This window comes from Ceratotherium simum, chromosome 29 (assembly GCF_057802395.1).
Source record: "Ceratotherium simum simum isolate JZ-2026a chromosome 29, ASM5780239v1, whole genome shotgun sequence".
Taxonomy (NCBI): domain Eukaryota; kingdom Metazoa; phylum Chordata; class Mammalia; order Perissodactyla; family Rhinocerotidae; genus Ceratotherium; species Ceratotherium simum.
In genome coordinates, this window is record NC_141928.1 from 40,114,423 (window position 1) to 40,139,203 (window position 24,781).

The 24,781-nt window shown below is 44.5% G+C and overlaps 2 protein-coding genes across 6 annotated transcripts in view; one reads left to right on the forward strand and one right to left on the reverse strand.

Annotated features, from left to right (window-relative positions):
- Positions 1-568: 568 nt before the first annotated feature.
- RGP1 (RGP1 partner of RAB6A GEF complex) overlaps positions 569-24,781 on the reverse strand; it is a 31,790-nt gene continuing 7,577 nt past the window's right edge. For 3 of the 5 annotated variants that reach the window (XM_087419511.1, XM_087419512.1, XM_087419513.1), the window contains exons 6-8: positions 24,133-24,608; positions 23,756-23,945; positions 569-23,254 (exon numbers count right to left, since the gene is read on the reverse strand). In XM_087419511.1, coding sequence (XP_087275637.1) covers positions 23,031-23,254; positions 23,756-23,945; positions 24,133-24,608 — 890 coding nt within the window. In that variant the 3' untranslated portion in view covers positions 569-23,030. The remainder of the gene's footprint in view (positions 23,255-23,755; positions 23,946-24,132; positions 24,609-24,781) is intronic. The other 2 variants (XM_087419514.1, XM_004443265.3) reach the window with 2 other exon arrangements.
- On the forward strand, positions 21,801-22,809 carry MSMP (microseminoprotein, prostate associated). Its single transcript, XM_004443266.3, has 3 exons — positions 21,801-21,930; positions 22,153-22,261; positions 22,629-22,809. The coding sequence occupies exons 1-3, from the start codon at positions 21,801-21,803 to the stop codon at positions 22,807-22,809; spliced, it is 420 nt and encodes a 139-aa protein (XP_004443323.2).

Sequence of the window (24,781 nt, forward strand, 5' to 3'; positions counted from 1 at the left end):
TGGCCCCTGGGCTTCCTCTCCTTGTTCCTTCAGCCTGGGAATGGTAGAAAATTCCTGCTGCTGCTCATCTCTGGATGCCTTGCCTTCCCTGAATGGCTTCCCAGCTCTCCCTTCACTTTTATAGCTAATGCTCTGGATGAAATTCCCTCTAAGTTTAAATACTTGAAGTGATTTCTGTTTTCCTGGCTGGACTCTAAATGTGGCAGCTAAACCAAAAATGAATTTACTGCCATTGAGAGCAAAGACCCTGATTCCAAAATTGCTAAATTCCAAGTTCACTGCTATTGGTGTGGAGTCCAGATGAGGTACACATAGGAGTGAAGAGACAGAATTGATTTTCCTCTTCTCCCAAAAGAACACAGGAGAGAAAAAGAATTTAGGGAAAAGACAGAGAAAGGAGCATTACGGACTTCCTACTTCCCTGTCTTCAGGATAATATGGGAAGGGGGCCACTGACAAAGACAAAGACATGACTGAATCCCTCCTCAAAATTTGGGATGAGTCAAAGAGGAGAACGGACCTGCACAGGGCCAGATTAAGGCCTTTAGAAACCCAAGACACTGAAAGATTTGGGGATACTCCACTCCTCCCAAAAATAAAAATAAAATCAGTCTTCTATACTTATGATGTAAGTGTAAAGAAATACAATAAGTTCTGATATTTTTCCATAGTAACTACTTTCACATTTTTAAAAATATATTAAAATCTTTTTCCTACTTAGTGGTCCTGCTTTGCTGGTGCTCTAAGCACAGAGTCTGCCCATTGGGTCATCCAGTGTTGGGCCTGTACAGCCTGCCCTGTCCATAGCTCCAGCGGTTAGCCTCTCAGGGATGGTGCATCTATGGGGTATGAAGTGCTGAAGGCTGATGACCCAGGAGTGGAGAGAAGGGATTCTTAAATTCACATGGGCCCATACAGAGCTGTGGGCTTCAGAAGGGAAGGTGAGCTGGTGTGCCAACCCTGAGAGGCTTTTCTGCAAGAGCAAGAGGATGTGCAGGGTTCACTTGCTGGTGGTGAGGCATACAGTCGATGCATCTCCAAGGGGTTATCCAGGTGCAGAAAAAGCTAATGCACCACCATCCATCAAAACCACCACTGGCCATCATCCTCTTAGAACCAACTGTAGGGAAGGGAAGAACACGACAAGCTGGCTAGTAGAGACAGGAAATGACCAAGATGAGACCAGTAAGGATATAAGCCTCCCCACAAGTAGCTGACTGTGTACAAATTCTGGAAGATAGAACCAAACAGGTAGGGAACAAGCGGAAAGCCCAGAGATGGAGCTTTGAATTGGACTGGGAGTTATCAATCTTAGTTTTCACACACACACACACACACACACACACACACAATGGATTGGACCAAATATATCTGAATGGTACAACATTAAGTGTTCCTCTATCAGTGGGAGGAAAATGTCAGCTCTAAAAACAAAAGTTAGAATTGCTGCATTTCCAAGTCTGTGACTGTGCAATTTGTACTGATCACATATTTATCCACTTCCATGATTCTAGCTAGTGCCAGTGGTTGATAATGCCTAGATTTCTATCTCCAGCCTTATTCGCCTTCGTGCTCAGGTGATTCCTCCTGCAAAGAACACTCTCCCCACTCCCACCTCATATTTTACATATCCAAATCCTAACCGTTCTTCAAGGTCTGGTTCAGATGCGGCCTTCTGCTTGAGAATTGTCTTTCACCTGAACCCTCAGTGTTTTACCTGTATCTCTTCCGTGAAGGCTTTCGCTTCCTGCCTCATATAAGAGTAACATGGGTACATCTCATCCCTCCTGCTAGGCAGGAAGCCACCTGAAAACAGAGACATGTTTTATTCATCTTGGGATCCCCTTAGCTTTTGTTGATGGGAAGAACACTATCATTCAGAGTCTAGATGATCGCTCCCACGATGATGCCTTTAAAAAATTGTTCCAGAAATTCCACTTTTGATGCTGCCTTCAGTCAGTTTGAGAGTCACATAAGAAAATCAGTCTCACCAATAACTATTGCTAATATTTATTTTGTGCCACATGCCCACTACTGGGTCATGAGCTTTGCATATAGTATCTCATTTAATCTGCCTAACAACCCTCTAAAACAGGTACTATTATAGTTCTCATTTGATAAAGACACTGAGGCCTAGAGACATTAACCAATTGCCCAAGACTACCCAGTTAATAAGGGACAGGACTTGGATATGACCACTTCAGAATCACATCTACATTCAACCAAAAACAAAATTACCCAGATTGATCATTCACTTTGTTAAACCAATTTAGAATAATTTTTAGCTATTTTAATAAAATATATCTTCAAAGAATAAGTATTTGCCACAGGTAAATATATATATTTATTTTAAACTGGCTATAAAATTGAAATAACAATGAAGGACTATTTTTTCACCTATAAAAAAAGATTTTTAGAAATAATAACACCTAATGTTAGCAAGTACGCAGGAAAATGGTACTGTCATACACTGCCAGTGGGGGTCCCATCTGTACAACTTTAGACAGCAACTTGGCAATCTCCATCAAAAGCCTGTAAACCCAACAGTTCCACCTCAAGAATCTACCTAAAGAAAACAATTGCAGATTTAGCATCAAAGATACTTGATACAGCATTGTTTATAATAATGAAAAATTAGGAAAGACCTAAATTTCCTATAAGACATAGTACAATTAAATTATATTACACTCATATGTTAAAATCCAATCAGCCCATTAAACATTGTTCCAGAGATGTATGATATCAAAGATTGTTCCCCACCATACATCAAGTGAAAACAGAAAGCTGAAAAATGTATGGAATGACCCCAGTTTCATTTAAAATACACACACATATTCACATATATAGTAGAAACCTGGAATGGTGTAAATCGAAATGTTGAGAATGGCTATCTCTTGCGGATAGCACGGGTTAGAATTTTATATATAACTGTATTTTCAATGATTATGTATTACTTTTGTAATAAGAAAAAAACCATAAGAGGATTTCGTTTTTTTAAAAACAGACATCACATTGGGGCAGGCCTGGTGGCATAGTGGTTAAGTTCACACACTCCACTTCGGTGGCCCGGGTTCACGGGTTTGAATACCGAGCGTGGACCAATGCACTGCTCATCAAGGCATGCTGTGGCAGCATCCCACATACAAAATAGAGGAGGATGGGCACAGATGTTAGCTCAGAGCCAATCTCTCTCAGCAAAAAGAGGAAGACTGGCAACAGATGTTAGCTCAGGGCCAATCTTCCTCACCGAAAAAAAAAAAAAAGAAAATTTCTTTCATCACAGGGATGAAAGGATACCAAAAGATTTTTTTTAAATGTCACTGAAATAGGTCTGTAGTTTCCATTTAGCAAATGTACCAGTCAAAATTGATGGAGTTTTTACATACAAATTACCAGTATATTTGTTTATAAAGACATATTACTTTAAAACACTTTACACAACCCCACCACAGTTAGTATACAGCTCAACAAATACTTATTGAACAGAATTGAATAGTCTAGTATAAAATTTTTATAAATGATCTAGATGAGGAGGAACATAGTGAAGATCCTAGTTCAGAGATGACAGTCAATTCCTCCTTTTTACTTCAGTCACATTTGACTTTGACCATCACCTTCTTCTTACAACTCTCACCATGGCTTCTACCACAGCACATTCTACTAGCCATCCTTCCATCTCTATGTCCACTGCTCTCTCACTGTGATGAAGATCCTCCTCCTCCTCTGAACTCCTTTGCCCCCCCGGCTCTGGTCCTCAGCTTCCTGCGTTCTTCCTCCCATATTCATTTCCTTGGTGAGTTCATCCGCAATCATGGCATCACCTACCATCCCAATGGAGGTAACTTGAGGTGGAACATGACCTTGTTTCACTGGGTGTGGGCACGTGTGCTGTCACTGCTACATAAGGAAGGTATTTTGATATTGCACAACAGCAATGATTAGAATTTTATAGGACAACTCACCAAGGAAAAGATCACTTGTAGGATTTGAGGAAGAATTGTCGGCGTCAATGGCAGTGAACTCCTTTCCCTTCCCAATAAAGTAAGCCAAATAAAACTACATGAATAGAAACAAGTCAGCAAAGCCTGTGTTTAAAATTCTCAGGTTAATGGTATAACACCTTGTTTGGAGAAGGAAGAAACTAAGTAAATGAAACAATTGGCCAAAAGAAGGTATTTTTAAAGGCCTTAAATTCCACACTTACAAAACTCATTTACATGAACAAAGTATAGTACATATTTTTATTAATCACAACTTTGTTTTTTATTTTTCTGGTGGTCAGTCCCAATCAGCTGATCTCATTACTCTTGTGGACTCAGCTTCAAGACAAATCTTCTAACTGCCTCCCTCCCCTTGCAATCAGATTTCTGCCCTTAAGTTTCTCCTATATAGAAATTGCAAGCCACCACTGGGCTTGCAAATTCATTATTTAGACTCAGGGTATGTCAATCATAGGTCCTGAAATAAGCTAAGGGCTACAGGCATCCCTCAGGCCCAATACATGGAACACAGAGGTTACAGACTTTTGGAATAGGAAGACGATCTTTTGGCTAATTTTTAACTAATCCTGGCTGGAAAAAAAGCATGTGGTAGAAAGCTCCACAGACTATTACTCCATAGGAAAGGTCATCAAAAGCCTGAAGGCGGGCCGGCCCCGTGGCTTGGTGGTTGGGTGAGCGCGCTCCACTGCTGGCGACCCGGGTTCGGATCCCGGGCTCGCACCGACGCACTGCTTCTCCGGCCATGCTGAGGCCGCGTCCCACATACAGCAGCTAGAAGGATGTGCAGCTATGACACACAACTATCTACTGGGACTTTGGGGAAAAATAAATAAATAAAATCTAAAAAAAAAAAAAAAAAAAAAGCCTGAAGGCCATGAGCAAGACTAGGCCCAGATACAAGCCCAGAGTAATAGATATAAAAGCCAAGCTTCACTGAAGGATAGAAGCAACTCTAACATCTAGCTAATAAATATGCTCAGACAAGCAAAACAGGAGGAGATGGTTGAGAACAGAACTTCCAAGGCTCAGAGCCACTAACACCTCTAGAAAGGGTAAAGGAAGCATCTACACATATCTATCTAGGCCTATAAAGCTGAACCGTGCTCTGTGGTGACCGCTTATTAGGGCGGTGTGTAAGGAGGCAGCTTCTTGGAGCTTGCCAGCCAAGCAGGGGGGTTATTAGAAATAAGTACCTATGGAAGTTACTCCTCAGAAAAGGAGATCAAGACCAGGGGGAACCAATTGGGCATCAAAATCAGAGTGGCAAAGACAGAAAAAAAGGTGAAGATCTTCTTCAAGGAAGTGATGAGAATGTAACGAAGTTTGTGGGATGGTTCAGATCCATAGACTGGGATTCACTCTGTTCCTACTGAACTTCAACAGGTTAAAGGCAGAGCCTTGAAGGTACACATCTGTGTGGGAACCATCTCCTTCCTCTGAGCCCTGCTACCTCCTAGAGTCCAGGTTTCTTCAGATTTGACAGGCAGAAGGCTGCCATGTTATTAGAGAGATATCTAAGGTAGGCTGGGCACCCCAGGTGTGCTCCTCTGGTCCTCTGTAGCCCATTCACCCCATCAAATATTATAGGTAACTTCAGCACCACCAGGAGTCCAGCCAAACACTCTGCCACCTCTCTACGGCAGACTGTAGTGGGACACCTTCCGTGACACCACACTACAGGCTTCTCCCAATCAGCTGGCAGCCCTCTCTCAGTCTCTCAGTCTTCTCTACCTGTCCCATGGGTTGACTGGTGTTCCTTGAGGCTCTATTCTAGGCTTGCTTTTTCTCCACTCAACGCTCTTTCTACAATTGTATCTATAGCCATAACTCCAATAAACATTTCTATACGGCAAGAATGAATTGCCAGTCCATTTCTGTCAGCTCTGAATTAATATATCCAATTGCCTACTGGATCTCTTCACTTGATGGCCTTGCAAGCACTTAAAACTCAACGTCCAAAACCAGACATGATTCCCCCGCCAAAATATCTTCCCACCCCAATGTTCTCTTACTCAGTAAATGACACCACCATGCACCCACATGCTCAAGACAAAAAACCATAGTCATCCTTGAATTCTCCATTTCCCTCACTCTCCACATCCAAGTCTTGCTGGATATACCTCCAAAATATGCCCTCAAATCCATCCACTTCTCCACTGCCTCTACCCTATGTAGTCTAAACCACCATCATCTTTCACCTGGACCAATGTAACAGCCCCTTAACTTGTCTCCTAGCATCTAGTGTTGATCCTCTCCAATCTACTGTCTATAAAACAGCCAAAATGCACTGCTGGCAAAGTCACTCCTCCGTGTAAAACCCTTGAATGGCTTCCCCTTTGTAGGAAGAACTACAAACACCTTATGGTGGATTTCAAGGTTCTCCATGATCTGGCCGCTGCCTATCTCTTCAGCCCCATCCTACATCACATCCCCTCCTCCCCCTCTATGCTCCAGATACACTGAACTTCTTTCATTCCTTTCATATCTCTCACCTTTGCACATGTTGTTCCTTCTGCCTGAAACATTCTTCCCACCTTTCACATGATGATCTCAAAATCATTTTTTTGTGTGTGTGAGGAAGACTAGCCCTGAGCTAACATCCGATGCCAATCCTCCTCTTTTTTTTTGCTGAGGACGATTGGCCCTGGGCTAACACCTGTGCCCATCTTCCTCTACTTTATGTGGGACGCCGCCACAGCATGGCTTGACAAGCGGTGCGTCAGTGCGCATCCGGGATCCGAACCTGTGACCCCTGGATCATCAAAGCAGAGTGCGCGCACTTAACCGCTGCTCCACCGGGCCAGCCCCTCAAAACCATTCTTAAGGTCACAGGGTAAACACTACTTCCTTTATAGATGAGGTCCCCCCAAAAATGTGTATTCCAATAATACTCTGTACTTTCTCAGTAATATTTTTCAAACTTAATACTGTTCAAACTTTATTATATTTGTATTTATTCCCTTATCTCTGAAAAATGCTGTATCCTCAGTGCGTAGGACAGTGTACCTCAATAACAGACTCTCAATTAATATTAGAATGAATTTAAAAATGAGTCAATGGCTAAATCCAGGTAATCTGGATGACTCGTCAAAAAATGTGCTCCTCGGGATGAAGGTGGATGCTGATGGAAATTGCAGACCACAAGAATCTGTCCTCACAGGGGTGACAGGGCCAAGTGTAGTGGATGTGTTTCAACAACATGGTTCTTCTTGGCAACAGGTTCAGCCAGTGCTGGGACACTGATGGTGCTGAGGCAGGTACACATGAGTAAGCAGTCCTCTGCAGCTGAGTGCACTGAGCTACCTGCTCAGCTAGGTCACATGCCTCTGGCATCTATCTTAACCTACCTCAGATGAGCCCAATCATCCCCTCTTGGAGGCAGGTCCAGAGGCCTACATCATTTTACATTGAGTCCTGCCTTCTCTCGTCAATGGCGGTGGATAAGCTGGCTGGCACCCTCTACTCACATGAAGGTCTGTACATCTTCACAGTTGCTGATACCATATCTTTAAAGTACTGCTCAGACTCTCTTGAATAAAAATTGGTCAGTCTCTCAGGTAGCCACCTCGCCCCTGCTTCTCTGCCTCAGATGGATCTGGATCTGGATACACGAGGGGAAGGGGACTTCATCGCAGTGGGAAAGAGTTGGACTCCTTGAGCAAGTGGTCCTCTGGCTTCCTAGATCTCCAGGGCAATGTTCTTTTGCCCCTGTTTGCTATTTACTCTGCTGGCAATCACAGTCCAACACCGTGGCTGGTATAACTCTAGGGTCTCTGTCAGCCTAGAAATAGCCTGAGTAGTGCCCGCTGGCAGAATGAATTGCATTGTCTTCCCCCGGCACTATTTTTCTGAGTCTGGTTGTGATGCCTATCATACCCTTCAGATGCTTGTATACTCAGCACAAATGCAACAGAAACTCTTCATAGTATCTGCACCAAGGGCTTGCCTGTCACACATGGGAAATGTCTCGCATCTTGACCTCCAGGCTCAGACATTTTCACAAAGTCTCACTGATGCCTCTTTCAAAATCTCTCTCCATTTAGTGTCTACATGTCTTTTCCTATTATCTAGTTCTAGTCTCACCAGGCTGTGTCCAGGTTCAGCAAGAATGAGTGCCATGATGGATTAATGACGTCTGCTATGGATAGATGATAAGGGTGTCACACCACAAATGGTGTATGTGCTGATCCTTAATTTCTTCTTTAAATCCATTAATCCAAATTAATCTTCCTTCTTTGTTTGTACCTACCAAAATCCTACTCATCTTTCAGAACTAGTTCAAGCTTTATTTCTTCTATGAAGGTCAACCTAGGCCATAGTGATCTCATCCTGCTCTGAATTAATACCACTTGTTATCTGGTTATTTAATATCAGTACTAGTTTAAAATGTTAATAGTAACTAGCACTTATTAGTGATACCTGAAGTGGCCTGAAGAATGGTGGTATCACTAACACAAAGTATGACTGGTTTTAAGGAACATATGAATAGTTAGAAGACATTTGGGTGTCCATCAGGAAAGAGATCTAGGAGTTCTCTAAGGATACTATCAGTGAACTCTTTTGGCAAAAAGATATTATGAAAAATAGGACTAGAGACAAAAACAAACTGTTGTGCTTAAACCAAAGAAGAGAGCATTAAGTCTGGTCATGATACCTCAATAGTAACAGGAGCGAGATCACTTACTATGATTTTCCATCCTGCACCACTGTACCGCTTCCCGAATTGTATTACAGCTGGCTATATGCAGCCCAAGATTCCCTTTTCTCTACAGAGCAGTGACCCTTTGTGGAAAGAGGTTCCTGCTCTATCATTCAGTAAGATTAAGGAGATGCCAAGGATCTGAAATACTTCCTTCAACTGAGGAATCACAGATGGAGACAATAACATTTTCTTTACTTTGCCATGCATGCAAACACAGCCTCTTCCATTAAGATGTAAATTCCATGGAGCAAGGACGTTTCTCGTGTATTCATTACTGTATCTCCAGTGCTTGACTCACAGTAGACGACAGGTATATATTTTACTAATGAGTAGTTAATAATAAATATTAGATGAAGACAACAATACACAGAACAAAAGCTTAATATTTCTATGCTACATGTCCATTTTTGAGAGGTAATCATCTTTCAGATTCTTCCTTTCCTACTGCATCTGTTGTGCAGTGAAGAAAAAGTTAAGGAAGTGATCAAAATGGATCATAAACATAAAACAACCTAAACGTTAACAGTTAAAACTATAAAACTTCTAGATACAGAAGGAAATACAGGAGAAAATCTTTGTGACTTGGAGTAAGCGAAGACTGCTCATGCAGAGCACAAAAAGCACTGCTGTTACAAGAAGAAATAAGAAATTGAGACCACCAAGATTTACAATGTCTGCTCTTCAAAAGACACCGTAAAGAAAATAAAAAGACAAGCCACTGACTGGGGGGAAATACTTTCAATTCATATACTCACAAGGGACTTGTGTCCAGAATACATAAAGAACTCTTACAACGCAATAACAAACCAAACATTCCAATTTTTTAAATGGGCAAAAGATTTAAATAGATTTCACCAAATATGATATTGGTGGCAAAATAAACACATGAAAAGATGCTCAGTATCAATAATCATTGGGGAAATGCAAATAAAAACCACAATGAGATACCACTATACACTTACTAGAATGATTTTTTTAAAAAACTGACAATACCAAGTGCTGACAGGGTTGCAGAGCAACTGAAACTCTCATACAACGCCAGTAAGTATAAAATTGTACAGCCACTTTGGAAAACAGTTTGGCAGTTGTTTCTTTTTTTAAATCAAGTTAAACATTCACTTACCACAGGACCTAAGATTTCACTCCTAGGTATTTATCCAAGAAAAATGCAAACATATCTCCACAAAAAGACTTGTATGTGAATGTTCAAAGCAGCTTCCAAAAGGCGGAAAAGAACCTAAATGTCCATCAACAGATGAATGGATAAACTAACTGTGGTATATAGAACAATGAAACACTACTCAGCAATAAAAAGAAATGAGCTATTGATATACACAAAAACATGGATGGATATCAAAAACATAATGCTGAATTAAAGAAGCCAAACACAGGATACACATTGTATGATTCCCTTTACATGAAGCTCTACAACAGGCAAAACTAATCTACAGTGATAGAAATCTGATCAGTGGGTGTCTGGGGTAGGGCAGGGGAGAAGGACTGCAATGGGTAATGGGAATTTGGAGGGCTGACAGAAATGTTCTATATACTGACTGAGGCTATAATTACACAGGTGTAAATATCTGTCAAAACTCACTGAATTGTATGCTTAAAATGGGTGCATTGTCTTACAGGTAACTTATATTTCAATAAAGTTGAAAAAATAATTATTTTGCAACAGTTAAGGGGTTATTTGAAAGTCTTTTTTTTTGTTATCAGTAGTGGCTGGCCGACAAATCATTACAGAGGTTAATCGGTCCATCGGTAATAGAGGATTATCCTTGATCCATCAGCCTTCTAAAACACACCAAAGGAAGGAATTCTGTATCCGGTGGCAAGGGAATAGGTTAGGAAATTTGTTTTCCAATTCACAGAAGTTAGAGTGTGAATTTTCCCACCCTCTCATGATTAACCCAAGTTAATTTCTTAAAAATCAGGCGTTGAAGAAAGCTCTTTTTCATCAGAAGGTTAATGCTTCAAAAGTGAAGAATCCCCACAGTGGGAAAAGAAAACACTTCTTGTACATACTCTGATTGGGGTCTGGACCTTCCAAAGAGGGCATGTGTGCTGGCAGGAATGACCACACACACACACACACACACACACACACACACACGAGGCAGAAATGCCTCTCTGGCCACACTCCATATGGCATAGGAGAAGAATGGCTCCACCATTAGAGGAGCAGGTTGTTAGAACGCCCAGATGGATAAGGTTTTTATTCGTAACTCGACTTACAAATGTTTATTATGATCACTTCTTAAACTGTCAGGTACTCTAAAGGCTTTCTGTGTAAGCAAAGGAAGGGGAGAAAGCAGTAAAACCTGCTAACTGCTCTCTCTACCTGCCCTACCTTACACTCCTCTTTTCCCCCATCCCATTAACTCACTGCCCCTTGATCCCTAGTAAATGTTAAAACCACAGCACAGGGCTTGGGTTGAGCCAAAGTAAAGAAAGGCCTAGGATCCAGGTGTAGATAAGGAGTGGAGGAGGGGTGACGAACTCAACGGACACTTGTCACTTCTAGTTCCCAGCGTCTATGCCCCTTCCTAAGTGACCTCTCCTGCTCTGGGTTTGCCCCTCCTCAACAGAAACCAAGGAGTTTCCCCAGGGGTCCTTCCCCAGATCTAATCTCTCTATCCTGATATAGCCATAGATGACCCTTGACTTAAGTGTGACCAAATAATCTCCTGGGACTTCACTTCTTTAGCAGAGAGATGCGAGAAGCAAAGAAATGCTTCACAACGGAGCCAGGCAAGACAGCTGAGCAGTTCCTTGTCTCTCTGTCAGTTCCAAGCCTGATTTCTTAGGCTTCCCTTCCATCCTGTGAGGCTCTCCTCAGTGGAGAAATAAATATTTTAAGTACCCCCTTCCTTTCCTGTCCCCCATCCTTTCTCATTCCCCCTCATCAGAATTAATGTCTGTTATCAGTTTGGTGTGTTTTTTTCCAGACTATTTCTATATATCTCATTCTTGTTTTAAAATGCATAAAAAATGCATGTATGTGCCATATAAATTGATTATATTATACCTATTGTTATGCAACTTGCTTTTTATGAGCTGTGATCTTCTATTTCTTTTGTATCTTCTCATCATCCCTGATTAAAACTGTACACACAAAAATCTTGCCAAAGTTGGAGTCTAGAGGTAGGGTGGGACTCAGTTAACCTCACTATTATACAGCCCATTAATTACCCATAATAGGATGGATTTGGGCTCAAGTTCAGCTAGGTGAACAATTAGGATCCTAAAGAATGCTAACAATGTGTCAGGCTGAAAAGTTCTTATAGGCAATATGGAGAAAGTTCTTGAGCAGAGAAATCTTATAATGAAGACAATGTTTCATGAAGAATAAGAAGGCAACAGTGTACATAATATAGATCAGAAGGAGAGATTGGATAGCAGGGAGGTTAGTTCAGTGGCTCATAGAGAACAGTACCTCTAAATAAATAAAATTCTGGATTTCAGTGGTGGCCAGAGAAATGGAGAGAAACTTTTACTGAATTATAAGAAGGTAGACTAGTAGAGTGGAAGAAACAAATGATTGGAATTAGAAGAGAGAGATTTGAATTCCAACTCTGAAATTTTTTAGCTGTGTGACCTTTGGCAAGACACTTTCTTACTCCGTATCTGTTTCCCTGTTAACAAAATGAAGAACTTGGAATATTAGGCCCTCTAAGATTTTTTTTTCAGCTGAACTCTTTTTTTTCCTGAAGAAAAAAAAAAAAAGCAAGATTGTTCTTGTTGAAACCTAGGTTAAGGGCTCAGAGCCCCAGCTATCCTTCATTTCACCTCTCAGCCACCTCTGAGGCATTCTTGAATCTCCAAAGGACTAAGGAACGATGTTTGAGAAATCTCTCAAGACTCTACTACCAATTCTAATATTCGATGAATCAAGGGAGTAAACTTGGCAGAGATGCCTAGAAAAACAGTAATGACTTTAATAGTTGCCACAGAAGCATATAATTGAAAGGGTGAACTGACTTCCGATAAATTTGGCTACTTCTCCTTACAGGTCAAACCCAATTTAATGTCCAAAATCTCATCCAAACCTTATGCAAGTGGTACTCTATATAAACAATATGGTCACGAATAATTCACTAATAATTCAGCTCATTCCAGCTTGAGGTCCTCTAACTACTCAAATGTTCTTTCTTATTAAGCCAAAATCTGTCTCCCATCTCCCATCCCATCCCATAAAATAAAGGTCCTTATTCCACCTTCTGGAGCTAAACCAAGTAAATCTAACCCCTCCTCCACACAATAGTCCTCCAACTGTTGGGAGAGAACCAGCAAGTCACTTATCACCCTTCCTTCTCCCTTGCTCTGGCCTGCCATGAATGTTCCATGGAGGTGGCCTGCTCCAGTCTGGGATCAATTCAACATTTTCTAAGCTTCCAAAGGCAAGTAGGTTTTCATTTACTCATGGCTTTAAAGACTTACTCAAACTAGATGATCTTCCTTAAAACAAATGACTAGCTTTATAAGGAAGTATAAATAGAACCCAATTTATTATCTGGTATCTATTCTTTTCTTGCTAAATATTAGCTGCTCCCAGTGTATCAGAAGTAGATTGCTACATCTTTTGACCCAAAGCAAATTATAAAAACATCTAGCTAGGGATCCATAAAAATCCAAGACTCAAGGTCCAATGAAACAAGTATAAATAATATACATAAATAAATGGAGCATCCTGACTCCGAAGCTTGTAATCTAATCAGCTCTCACAAGAATGTGGGTCTCACCAGCACAAAATTCAATTATCCCCAAGGTGTCATGGAATATCAATGTTAGAAAGAAAGCTTCGTTCACCATTCCTCATTCTACCCATTCCACATTCCACCACCAGGTCTGTGACTTGGGCCTGGGTATCTGCCATTCTGGGTGGTTTGGGGGTGGGGAGTAGGAAATATGACTGAGTCCCTAAGGAGAAAGCAAGCCGGCAGAGCCACAATCTGTGATGCCTGTGGGAGCGCTGAGCCTTTACGATTTCCTGTGTTCCGGTTGTCCTGGTAACCTGAGGCCTCCCTATTTGTGTTGGCATCATGGGGCCAAGAGCGGAAGCAAAGCTAGAGCACCAGGAAGACTTGCAGGAAATAAATGTGGGTAATGCAGCAGTTATGCCATGGGAGGGTCAAAGCTAGGGCATAAGAATTACCTGGTTAGGGTTGGGGTGGGGTCGGGCAGAGTCTTGTAAAAATCAGATTTCCAGATTCTACTTCCAGCGTTTCTGATTCAGTAGGTCTAGGATGAGTCAGGAACCTGCAATTTTCAGAGGCTGCCTCCCACCAAGTAAGACAAAGACCATACTTTTGAAAACTCAAGCAAAGCAAACAAATCAGCGGTTGGAGAGAAAAAGTATGACTATCAATTTCAGAAAGCCGATATTCTAGCACAGTTGTTCTCAACGCAGGGGTCAGGGGTGAGGGGGGATTTTGCCCTCCAGGAGACATTAGGCAATGTCTGGAGACATTTCTGGTCGTCACAACTGAGAAGGTACCTCTAACATCTAGTGGGTAGAGGCCAGGAATGCTGCCAAACATCCTACAGTGCACAGGACTGCCCCCCACCACAAAGGATTATCCAGCCAAAACATTAGTGCCATGGTTGAGAGGATAGTCTGCCCCTCAACCCCATTACCCCAACCCACAGAAATCAATGCTACATACACAGTTTTAGGTCACAGTACAGAGACTTATATGAGGTTCTCTGGAAAAAATCTGAGTCCTCAAAAAGGATTTTTTAAAAAATAGTGAATATTACTAAAGATATGAACAAGGAGGAGAAGAGAACAACAGACAATAAAGGGAGGTAGGTATGGACAACAATGGTGACCCAAAAGGGAATCAAGAGAAGATGAGGCACTGGGTGACAACAGTGGGATATGAATGCTGCTTCCTCTGTGGGTGCAGCCTATCTGTATGGAGAAGACTGGTAAAAAGAAGATAAACGTATTAAAAATAACAGATAAGCAAAAAAGTGAAAAACAAAAATGAAAGAAAAATGGATGAAGAAACTGCGAAGGAATAGCTTTATGATTTGTCAAGCATAGATCGGGAATGAAGACATTAGAGATTCTTCTGTAAAAGAATGCTAAATAAAGATTCTTCAGCAATGATAAGAAAAGAAAATGAAAGGACTCCTAGGAGGAGGTCTGGAATTATGTGAGAAAGGAAAAAAAAAAAAATTATTTATGACCTTCTAGCCCTAATCACTCCCCAGAAAGATTGGGCCCAGAAAAAGTTCCTTGGTTTTTCTGAGCAGAGATAATGAAAAGGAAGACAATTTGGAGAAAGAGGAGTGCACAGAAGAACTCTTCTCAAGGGGAAGAGGACAGAGGTAGTGCTCAGAACGGAAGAGTAAGGCTCAAAGAGAAGGAGGAAAGATGTTGTTGGAAAAGAGAAGGGAGAAATTTGGCAGCCACTATAGGGAGAGGGACTTCAGGGACTCTTCTCTTAGGAAAAGAGAGATTAAATGAGGATTTTTGTTTTAAGTTTTGCTTTTGAGATACAGGAAATGAGATATAACCTTCAACTTCTACTCCTTCTAAGAAACTTTCAATAAAAACTGACATTAGTCATCAGGGCTTTGGGGGTTGGGTTGGTGTTTTTTCTCAGTTGTGACAAGGTGTAAGACTGGCCTTCAGACATATCAAGAGCACAGTTACACATGTTTTTACCACGTCTGAGGTGACCATCAGATTTCTGGAGCAGCCAAAAGACAGCCACGTGACAACGTGCTAACTCCCAGAGTTTAGAGCTGCACTAACACAAGAGTCGCTCACCTCATTTGGCTATTTAAATTAACTAAAATTAAATAAAATTTAAAATTCTGTTCCTCCAGTCACACTAGCCACATTTCAAGTGCTCAACAACCACATGTGGCTAGTGGCTACTGATTAGACAGGACAGGCAGAGAACATTTCCATCATCGCAGAAAGTTCTCTTGGGCAGTGTTGGAGCAAAGAAAAAAGCTTAGACAAATAGCTAACAAAACACAGACCCTTTCCAAATCTTTAAAGAACTGCCACATTGAAAAGAAGATTTCTTCCATACTGTTTCAAAGAGCAAAACTAGGGAAAAAATGAGATGCAAAAGCAAGGCAGATTCATCTTAACAACCCTCTAGTCACTGAAGCTGGATAACAGGAGATGGGCAGCCTCCACTGCAGGAGGAGTAACCCACTCCGTTCAGTAGAAACAGTCAAGCAAAGACCTACTTGATCACCTTTCAGAGATAAGGAAGAACTACATGCCTTCTAAGTGTCCAGTTTTGAGTCTATAATTTTAAGCGCAATTTACAAATGAGATAAAAGTGAGAGTCATAAATGGAATTTTAAGTCACTACTACCACAAGTAGATTGTGGAGCAGGCAGGAAAAGTTAAAGCATATAAATAGATAGGGAATGTAGTCAAAATTAATGATGGTTACCTGGGGGTTAATCATTGGTGGTGGAGACTATCATGATTGTAACCATTGGTAAGCAGAAAAAAATAATAAAGGAAAATTTGGTAAGTGGTTCCAGTGGTGCAGAGACAAGGTAGGAAAACTTCAATATGGGTTACTAATGAACACCTGACCATAGTTGAAATCAGTACTAGAACAAGAGAATTTTTTATATTCTCTGACAGAGAATATTGGCTGTTCGCGTATAGCAATTGTATGCTTTTGGGACTCGGGCTCCTCCATCCCATCCTCCTGCTATTCACTCCAGCCTTACAAGTCATGTCTCTTAACTCCTGAAACTCAGCCTCCTTCCTGAGGTCTCTTCATCTACACAGGAATGACTCTCTCCTCTCATCCTTCTCATGAATACAGAATGCCAAAGGATGCTATCCCTCAACCTTCTATCCTAGCTATAAATTTACCCATCCTCATCTTCCACCCCAAAATGTCTTTGGCTTGATTATAATGGAATATACTGAATATATATTCATATTCATATGTTGACTTATGGTTCTATTATCTGTGCATTTTAGTATGTATGTGTACGAGAACATTCATGCACACACACGTGATAACATCTATTGGTGGCAAACACTTATGAACGTGGCACTAGGACTTTGAAATTCACTATACAGTGCCTACCACAATACCAGTGGTCACTCAACGGACTTTATAGTAATGGCCATGTCATGCTTCTGGATGAAAAATGTTCCAAGAAGAGACTGAAGTACATGTGAATTTGAAAACTTTTTTCGGGGCCGGACCGGTGGTGCAAGTGGTTAAGTGTGTGTGCTCCACTGCGGTGGCCTGGAGTTCGCCGGTTCGGATCCCGGGTGCGCACTGACGCACTGCTTGGCAAGCCACATTGCAGCAGCGTCCCATATAAAGTGGAGGAAGATGGGCACGGATGTTAGCCCAGGGCCAGTCTTCCTCAGCAAAAAGAAAAAAAGAGGAGGATTGGCAGATGTTAGCACAGGGCTGATCTCCTCACAAAAAAAAAAAAAGAAAACTTTTTTTCTTGTAGGAAAAATGGAAACATAAGCATCTTTTGCTGTGTCTAGAGGAAGAATGTTTAACCACAAGGGGAAGACTGAAGGCTTGGTGAAAGCAAGCATAAGAGTTTACAAACATTCCAGAATAAGAAAAAGGTGATAGAAGAGGAAGACAGAAGTGGATCATGCAGGATAAATAAAGCCTAACCTTTTAAAAATCTGAGGCCTTACCGAAGAGAAAGGAGGAAAAATAGAACATTTCAACCAGAATATGAAAGATGGGAAAGAGCCAGACAGGGATGTAGGCTTTAAAAAAAAAAAAAAAATCAGTGAAGAAGTAGTGGTGTATGTTGGCAAAGAGAAGTGTGGAGTCGAGTGGAGGGAGAGAATTTATAGTAGAGGAAGTTGGTGTGAAGTTTTCCTCTAAAGATGCCCAGCAGAGCAAAGAAGGAATGAAGGCAACAAGGTGGGATGGGGCTGAAACAGCACAGGGGGAAGCAACAGGGCCCAAAGTAGGAAGCTATTGTCTTTTTTTAAAATTAACTGATCCAGATTTTCTTGTTTGGGGCCAAAGGCAACTGCAGGATTTAATCCTTGCAATTGCCTGTGGCCCAAGATAACATAAATTATAAAGATCGTGACAGAATTAGTGTCAGTTTCTAACACAAGTACCAAATACCATTGTACAGTTGATTTTAGAAGACAAATCAGACTAATAAATTGATATGTTATAAAAATACTACCGTGAATAAAACAGCTTTAGCTTTCTCTCTTTTTATCAGCCACAGGATAAATACAGAAACTTTATAGTTACAGACACGTCCAGAGAAGGCCTAACACACGGTAAAACTGAGTTACTTGTCTTTGTAGACCATAGCCCAATGCCGCCACTCCAAGAAATGTTTTACTTGGTTCAGGGACACAGGACAGGTTAAAGGTCTGCACAGAAAAGAGTTAAGGTTAAAAATAAGACCACAAGATGAGGGAGAGAAAAACTCTAAGTGCTAGCTACTGATATAGAAGAACTGAGGCATTAAGACAGAATTCAGTCAAGTCAGTGAGGGAAAAACGGCACAAAAGCAAGACAAAGGAAAAGACAACACCATATAACTAATCTTCATAGCCACACTTTGGGTTTTTAATCAAATATTGAACTAGATTTTTCAACTTTTCTATTTTTAAAAACTCAACGATATTACTTAAATCATTTGATAAATGCAATAAAGCAACTTTAAATGACTATAAAAATTAGCAGATCAATGCCTAATTCCTTGGCAGGCCGTAATGCCAGATATAGACAACTGCGCCTTTAAGGCACTCACTACTCTTCTTGCTCAGAGACCGTCGAGTCTACCTGCGAGGCCAAATCTGGATTCCACATCCCAGCATTCAAAGTCTTTGATGTCCTAGCCACAACTGTAGCCAGATAACCCTAACTCCCGCTACTCCCTAAACCTCCCCTCACTCTCCCGGCGCACACGCCTCTGGACAGACCTCCTCTCGAGGGTCGACCACGTGCACCTGCCTACCTGATGCAGAAGCCGCTGCACCTGCAGGCCGCGGCCCGCCAGCCGTCCAGGCAGCGGCGGCCGCTCCCGCACCCCGCCCCTCCCCTTTCCGGGCCTCGCTACCTCGAAGCTCCGTTTAACCCGGGCCTTTTCCATCCCCCGAGCTCTCCAGGGCCTTCTCCCTGCCCTACTCGGTCCTCCTGGGACGCCCCGCCGGCCTCGTTCCGGCACCAGCTCTGCCTTCGGCATCTAGTCGGTGCTTCGCGCCTGGGGCGAACGCAGGCCCTGGACCCCTCAGCGCCCCCCGCCACCTCTCGGGCGCTCCCCTCCCCCCCAACCGCCCCGCCACGGCCGCTCCCTCCTATCCGGCACGGCGGCGGCCGGGGTCGGAGGTGACTCACCGGAGGGCGGCGGGCGGAGGCCGGAATGCGCTCACTTCCTCACCGCGCACCTGCCCCGGCGCTGGAGCGCCGCCCGGCCGGGCCTCCGGCGGATGTTTTCCCTGTGCCCGCGGGCAGCGCCTGCCAACCGCCGCGCCCCCCGCCACTGGCAGCCCCTACGGCGCTGCCCCAGCCATCACAGAGTCAGGCCCTAACCACTGAGACTCCTACACACGCACGCACGCAGCCGCAAGCTACACAGATACACACCAGCAGCCAGGCAAGTGGGTTTAACCAACATCTCCCCACCGCCCCCCCAACTTCTGGGAGAGGGATCCTGGCTCAGCCCCACCCTTTCTTTCCAGAAGCCCCCTACCCCTGCCCCTATATGCCTACCTCATCTTCATTGCAGGCAGCTAACTCGCACTTTTCCTGTCCCCATTGCCTCACACACACCAATCCACACGGGGCCCCGTTGCCTTCCAGCATCACCACCACCACCGGTGCCGCCGTCGGCACGATCTCGAGCTCCCCACTCCGTCCGCCCCTACTGGGTTGGCTACAGCTGCAGGAGCAGACGGTCGTCTATAGTCCAGACTTCCTGGGTGACAGCTGGTGCCCCTCCTCCAGAAAGACAGCAGCAAAGCTACTGACGACTGACAAGACTTTGGGCTGCTAGTCTTGCTAGACAGGCCTTCTAATCCACCTGCTCTAGCCAAGAGAGTAGCCCAGGCCCTGCCTCCCACATGCCAGCCTCCATCAGGACAGGCTGCTTCAACCCAGAGTTCTCTTCTTCCTCTTGGCAACTCCTCTGGAACCGAAAAGTATCAAACCTGACTGGGGTGAACATGTGGTACAGTCTGCACCCCCATTCACTTAAGCCATCTTCTTGGAAGAGGATAGGAGTTTGCGGTGGACTGATGAGGTTGCTTCTGAATGGTGAAGAGGTGAAAGGCAGGGTGACCCTCTAAAAAAGTCAGCCAGAAGTAGTTATATCTGATCCACTGGGTGACAGGGATTGGGAGTCTTGGAGTGATTGGGACCGGAGACTTAGAAGGAAAAACAGAATAAATGCCAAAGTGATTGGCCCTAGGAGTAGGAGAGGACTAGCTGGAACAAGGGTCTTTGAAGTGCAGAAAAGAAAAAGAAATCCAGTTTGGCCAGGGAACTTTAGTACCAAAGAGATGGCCAGCCTGAGAGTGGTCAGCAAGAACTTGAGAGTTCACATGAGTGGGATGGGAAGAGCGGATCAGAATCCTAACGAGAAAAACAGGAGCCCAAAACTTAGCTAGAATGATGATGAGAAAATGATACCTCTTCCCAGGGCAGAAGTAAGGGCACTGACCTGGGGCAAGTAGGTTTATCAGCAACACAGTTTCTCAAACCAGACATTTAGAATTTCAAGGATACAAGGACTAAAACGAAAATGCTCCTGCAGGTATGACAGGGAGCATGAGTGTGAAAGGGGCAGGAGACTATGCCAGGAGATAGCAGCCCCAAAAGAAGCCCTCAGCTGTGCACAGTGTCATTCAAAGAAGGGAATGTCTACCCATTTTGTCTCTGAACTCTAACACCAATCGCAATAGTTAATATTTTTCTGAGAGCTATGTGGCAGGGACAGTGCTAAGAGCATTACATGCGTTATCTCACTTAATCCTCATAACACCCCTATGAGTTAGTATTACTATCCCAATTTATAAATAAGGAAACAGGCTTAGAGAGGTGAAGTAACTTGCCTAAGGTCACATAGCTAGTAAGTGGAGTCAGAATCTGAATCCAAGTAGTCTGACTCTACAGCCTATGCTCTTAATCACCCATGTTGCGGTTCTCTAGAACCTGTAGGAAACCGAAAAAAGGATGTCAGAGGATACATTCCTAAAACCTCATTCCATAATGAGGTACAGAAAGAAAGAGGGCACCTCCGTGAAACTGGATGGACTCTTACCATTAGGGCATTTAGAGGAGATGCCCCTCTTTGAAAGAACCATTCCTAGATCTGGGGAGATCCTGTATCTGCTATGTTTAGGGGTATTGAACAGTGAACAGTTCATCTCTGGGATACCTGAGGAAAAGAGACACCCACCTCATCTCTAGAGGGGCAGCCATGTCTCTAGGAGACTTCAGGGAGACTCTGCCCTCGGGTCTGAGAGAAACATTCTCCAATCCAGGTGCCAGTTTGCTCTCCTGGAGCCTCTGGCCATCGCACCCTGCTGCAGCTCCTTGGTTTGGCTGAGGCACAAGATTAGCCATCCCCAGGAAATGCCTCCCTCCGGTCCAGGCAGGGATCCCAGTATACACATCCCTGGAGTGTGTGTGTGTATGCATTGTGGGGGGAGATGGTGGAATGCTACCTTCCCTCCAGGTCAGGGAAGAGATCTGGGGACCATCTAGGGGCCCTCACCCCTCCCACCTCCTTGCTGGGGAAATGCCCAGTCCAGTGCCCCTTCCATGGCCACCTCCCTCCCCCTAACTGCGCCGGGGCATGAATCAGCTCTCACAGCTTGTTAAAGCTAGACCTCTTGTTTTCATGCCCTCACCTCAGGAAACAGAGTTACAGCTTTTCCAGCTCTACTCAGCAGGGGGCCAGGGTCCTCACTTTATAAACATCCCCAAGCCTGTGAGAGCAGAGGGCACGGAGATGGTATGAGACAGGAGCCCAGAGGAGAAAGACAGAAACTAAAACTCAAGGAGAGAAACAAAGAAAAGCCAAGGAGACAAGACCTGAGTAGCCTGAACAGAAGCCAAGAAGGGTCTGAGGACTGTGCTGTAGGAATGGCCCTAAGGATGCCCTGGGCTGGACAGGCTAAGGGGATCCTGGGAGGCTGGGGGATCATCTGCTTGGTGGTATCTCTGCTCCTCCAGCACCCAGGAGTCCACAGCAAGTGCTACTTCCAAGCTCAAGGTAAAGCTGGGTGAGGTCTTAGGAAAGGATGAGGACAGAGGGAGTTGGGAGGGGGGCTCAGAGATGATCCTATGTCAGAATACCCAGACTCCCTCTAGCTTGGAAACAGGAGGTTAACTAAATACAGGGCTAGTGTGCACTTACTCTCCCCCACTCCAGACCAGAGCGGTTCTGTCAGCCACCACCACTCCCCACACACTAACATTTTCTCTTCCTCCCCAGCCCCCTGCCACTATGAGGGGAAATATTTCACCCTGGGTGAGTCTTGGCTCCGCAAGGACTGCTTCCACTGCACCTGTCTGCATCCCGTCGGCGTGGGCTGCTGTGACACGTGAGTGACCAAGGACAGCCAGAGAATGGCTCTGACCTGAGTGACTGAGGGATGGCCAGGGAGTGACTAGATTGCTCTGACGTGAGAATGAACAGAAATAACAGTATGAGGCTGGCCGAACCTGAAGGTACCAAAAAGAGTGTGAGAGAGAAGGCTTCAGGCTACAAAGTGAGGGAGGTTATGGGTGGATCTGGAGGGAAAACATTCCTGCTATGAAACGAAAAAATCCATATATGGTAGGTGAGAGCTTAGACAGGAGGACCAAGGGGTACTGAGGGAAGATATGGGAGGAATGCTGGGAGAGGGAATGTGCGGCAGGGAAAAAGGTGGCCTTTCACTGTGCTGACTCCTTCCCCATCCTTTGCAGGTCCCAGCATCCCATCGACTTCCCTGCTGGGTGTGAGGTACGTCAGGAGGCAGGAACCTGCCAGTTCTCCCTGGTGCAAAAATCTGACCCTCGGCTGCCCTGCAAAGGGGGAGGGCCCGACCCAGAGTGGGGCTCAGCTAACATTCCTGTTTCTGGGGCTCCTGCTCCCCACTCCAGCTAAACTCAACTGATCACCCTTCTGCTGACTGCCCACTGCTGCTGCCACTTCCAGGGAAACCACTAGCAGCTGCCAATTTATTCTGAATAAATTAATGCTACAGCTGAAAGCCTGCCTCTCATTGTCTGTGCCGTTGGACCCCAGATGGAAAAAGTAGGCCCTACTAGAGTCCAGGTGCTGAGTTCTCAGTATCCAGAAGAAAGTAGTGCCATGGTGGGCCAGTTTCAGATGGTTATGGTGCTGGTGCTGGGGCCTGGGGCTGCATATGAGACCAGGGTAGGGCTTGTAGGCAGCACCTTGATGGGAAGGTCCCAGCTGAAGGTGTCTACGGGCACTTGCTCAGGCCCTGTCCAGGTGACAGGCTCAGGCTGTTCCAATGGAGGTAGGAGCACCAAACCTGGTTCTCGGGATGTTACAAATTCAAAATGTAATCGCCATTTCAGGGATACTGTGGGGAAAAAAAGATAAAGGCAGAGGCATTAGAAGCCAGGAGTAAGTGCCAATAGCGGGATGTGATTAGCAAATGAGACAAGACTTGTATTCAGGAAGAAGAGAAGTCGTGGGGCAGAGAGCTAGGACCAGAGGTTTCTCTGAAGAAATCTAGTGTTAAACAGAAATATGACAAGAAGGATAGCAGTGTCAAGTGCCTAAAAACCCAAGTGTGAGATAGTCAAGACCTGGTAACTTGAAATAAATGCACCAGGGACTCAGAGATTGGGGTGTCACAGGGTCCCAGCAGGTAGGGGAGGGAAGGAGATCTGCAAAACCGTTAAGAGTTTAGGAGTCAGTGCATCTAGGAAACAGGGGCAGAGGCTGAAGGTCTGAGAACACGTTAAGGGTTGGAGGCTGGACGTGGGTATGTCTGGGTGTGTGTTGGGAATCAGGATCCATTACACTTCACCCAAGGCCAGCCCCCCCCACCCCCTTCCAGTAATGGTCAGGGCCTCACCAATGGCTGTGCAGAAGCCTGGGGTGGAACTGAGAGGGATGGGGAGAGAGAAGCTGGTTCTGGTGGTATGTAGGCAGGACTCCTGGTGCCGGGCATGAGTCACATGGGACACAGAGGGGGCACCCCCTGCCCCTCGACGCCGCTGGTACTCGGGCTGCACATGCTCCTCGGTCTGTAAGCTTACCGAGAACTGGGAGCAAGGAGAGAAGTGCTGACTCCAGGTGGGAGGGCAGCCCAACTTCAAGCTGTTTTACCCAAGGGATGCTGGGTGACCCCACTACCCACTTCTATGTACCACCACTCTTTATGCAGACTCCTCTCCTCCTTCCACCCTAGCCCTTCAGGCCCAACGCCCCAAAGCCCCTCTCCCTTCTCACCTGCAAACAAGCTACAGTTCCTTCCCCTAAGTTTAAAGTCCCCACCACATCCTCGCCGAGTCTGTATACAGATTTGAAGATGCCAAATGTCCCAACTTTTCCTCGGCCATCACTGATATTGTATAGATCTGGGGAAAATGGAACACTGTAAGCCTGGAGTCCACACTGCAGAATGTCTAGGACTGAGAGGGGCCAAAGGTGAGACTTCTCTTTATAATCTGAGGTAAGATAGTGAATCCTTGGAAGTATGTGGCACTTGGGAGAATCTGTATAAGGCAGGAATGCTTTGGTGGGGGATGGGAGGGGGACAATTCTGAAAGGATTCTCACGGAGGCTGCGGCAGGATGTGGCAGCCATGAGGCGCTCCCCAGCCAGCTCAGCTAGCCAGGAATCCTTCTTCCCACCTTCATCCTCCTCCAAGAATGGACTGGATGGAGCTATAGCCTCATCCTGAGGAAACCGGGTATCTTGAAGACCTAGAGAGAGAATGAGTGGAGAGGTGGTGCTGGGAGGGAACAGAGATGAGAGCAGATTAGGGTTTCAGACTCCAATCTGAGAGAGCTGAAAGAAAGGGGAGCCACAGCTGAGGTTCACATCTCAAACTATTCTCCAGAACCCTCCCTCCCAACTCTCTAGCACCTTCACTAAG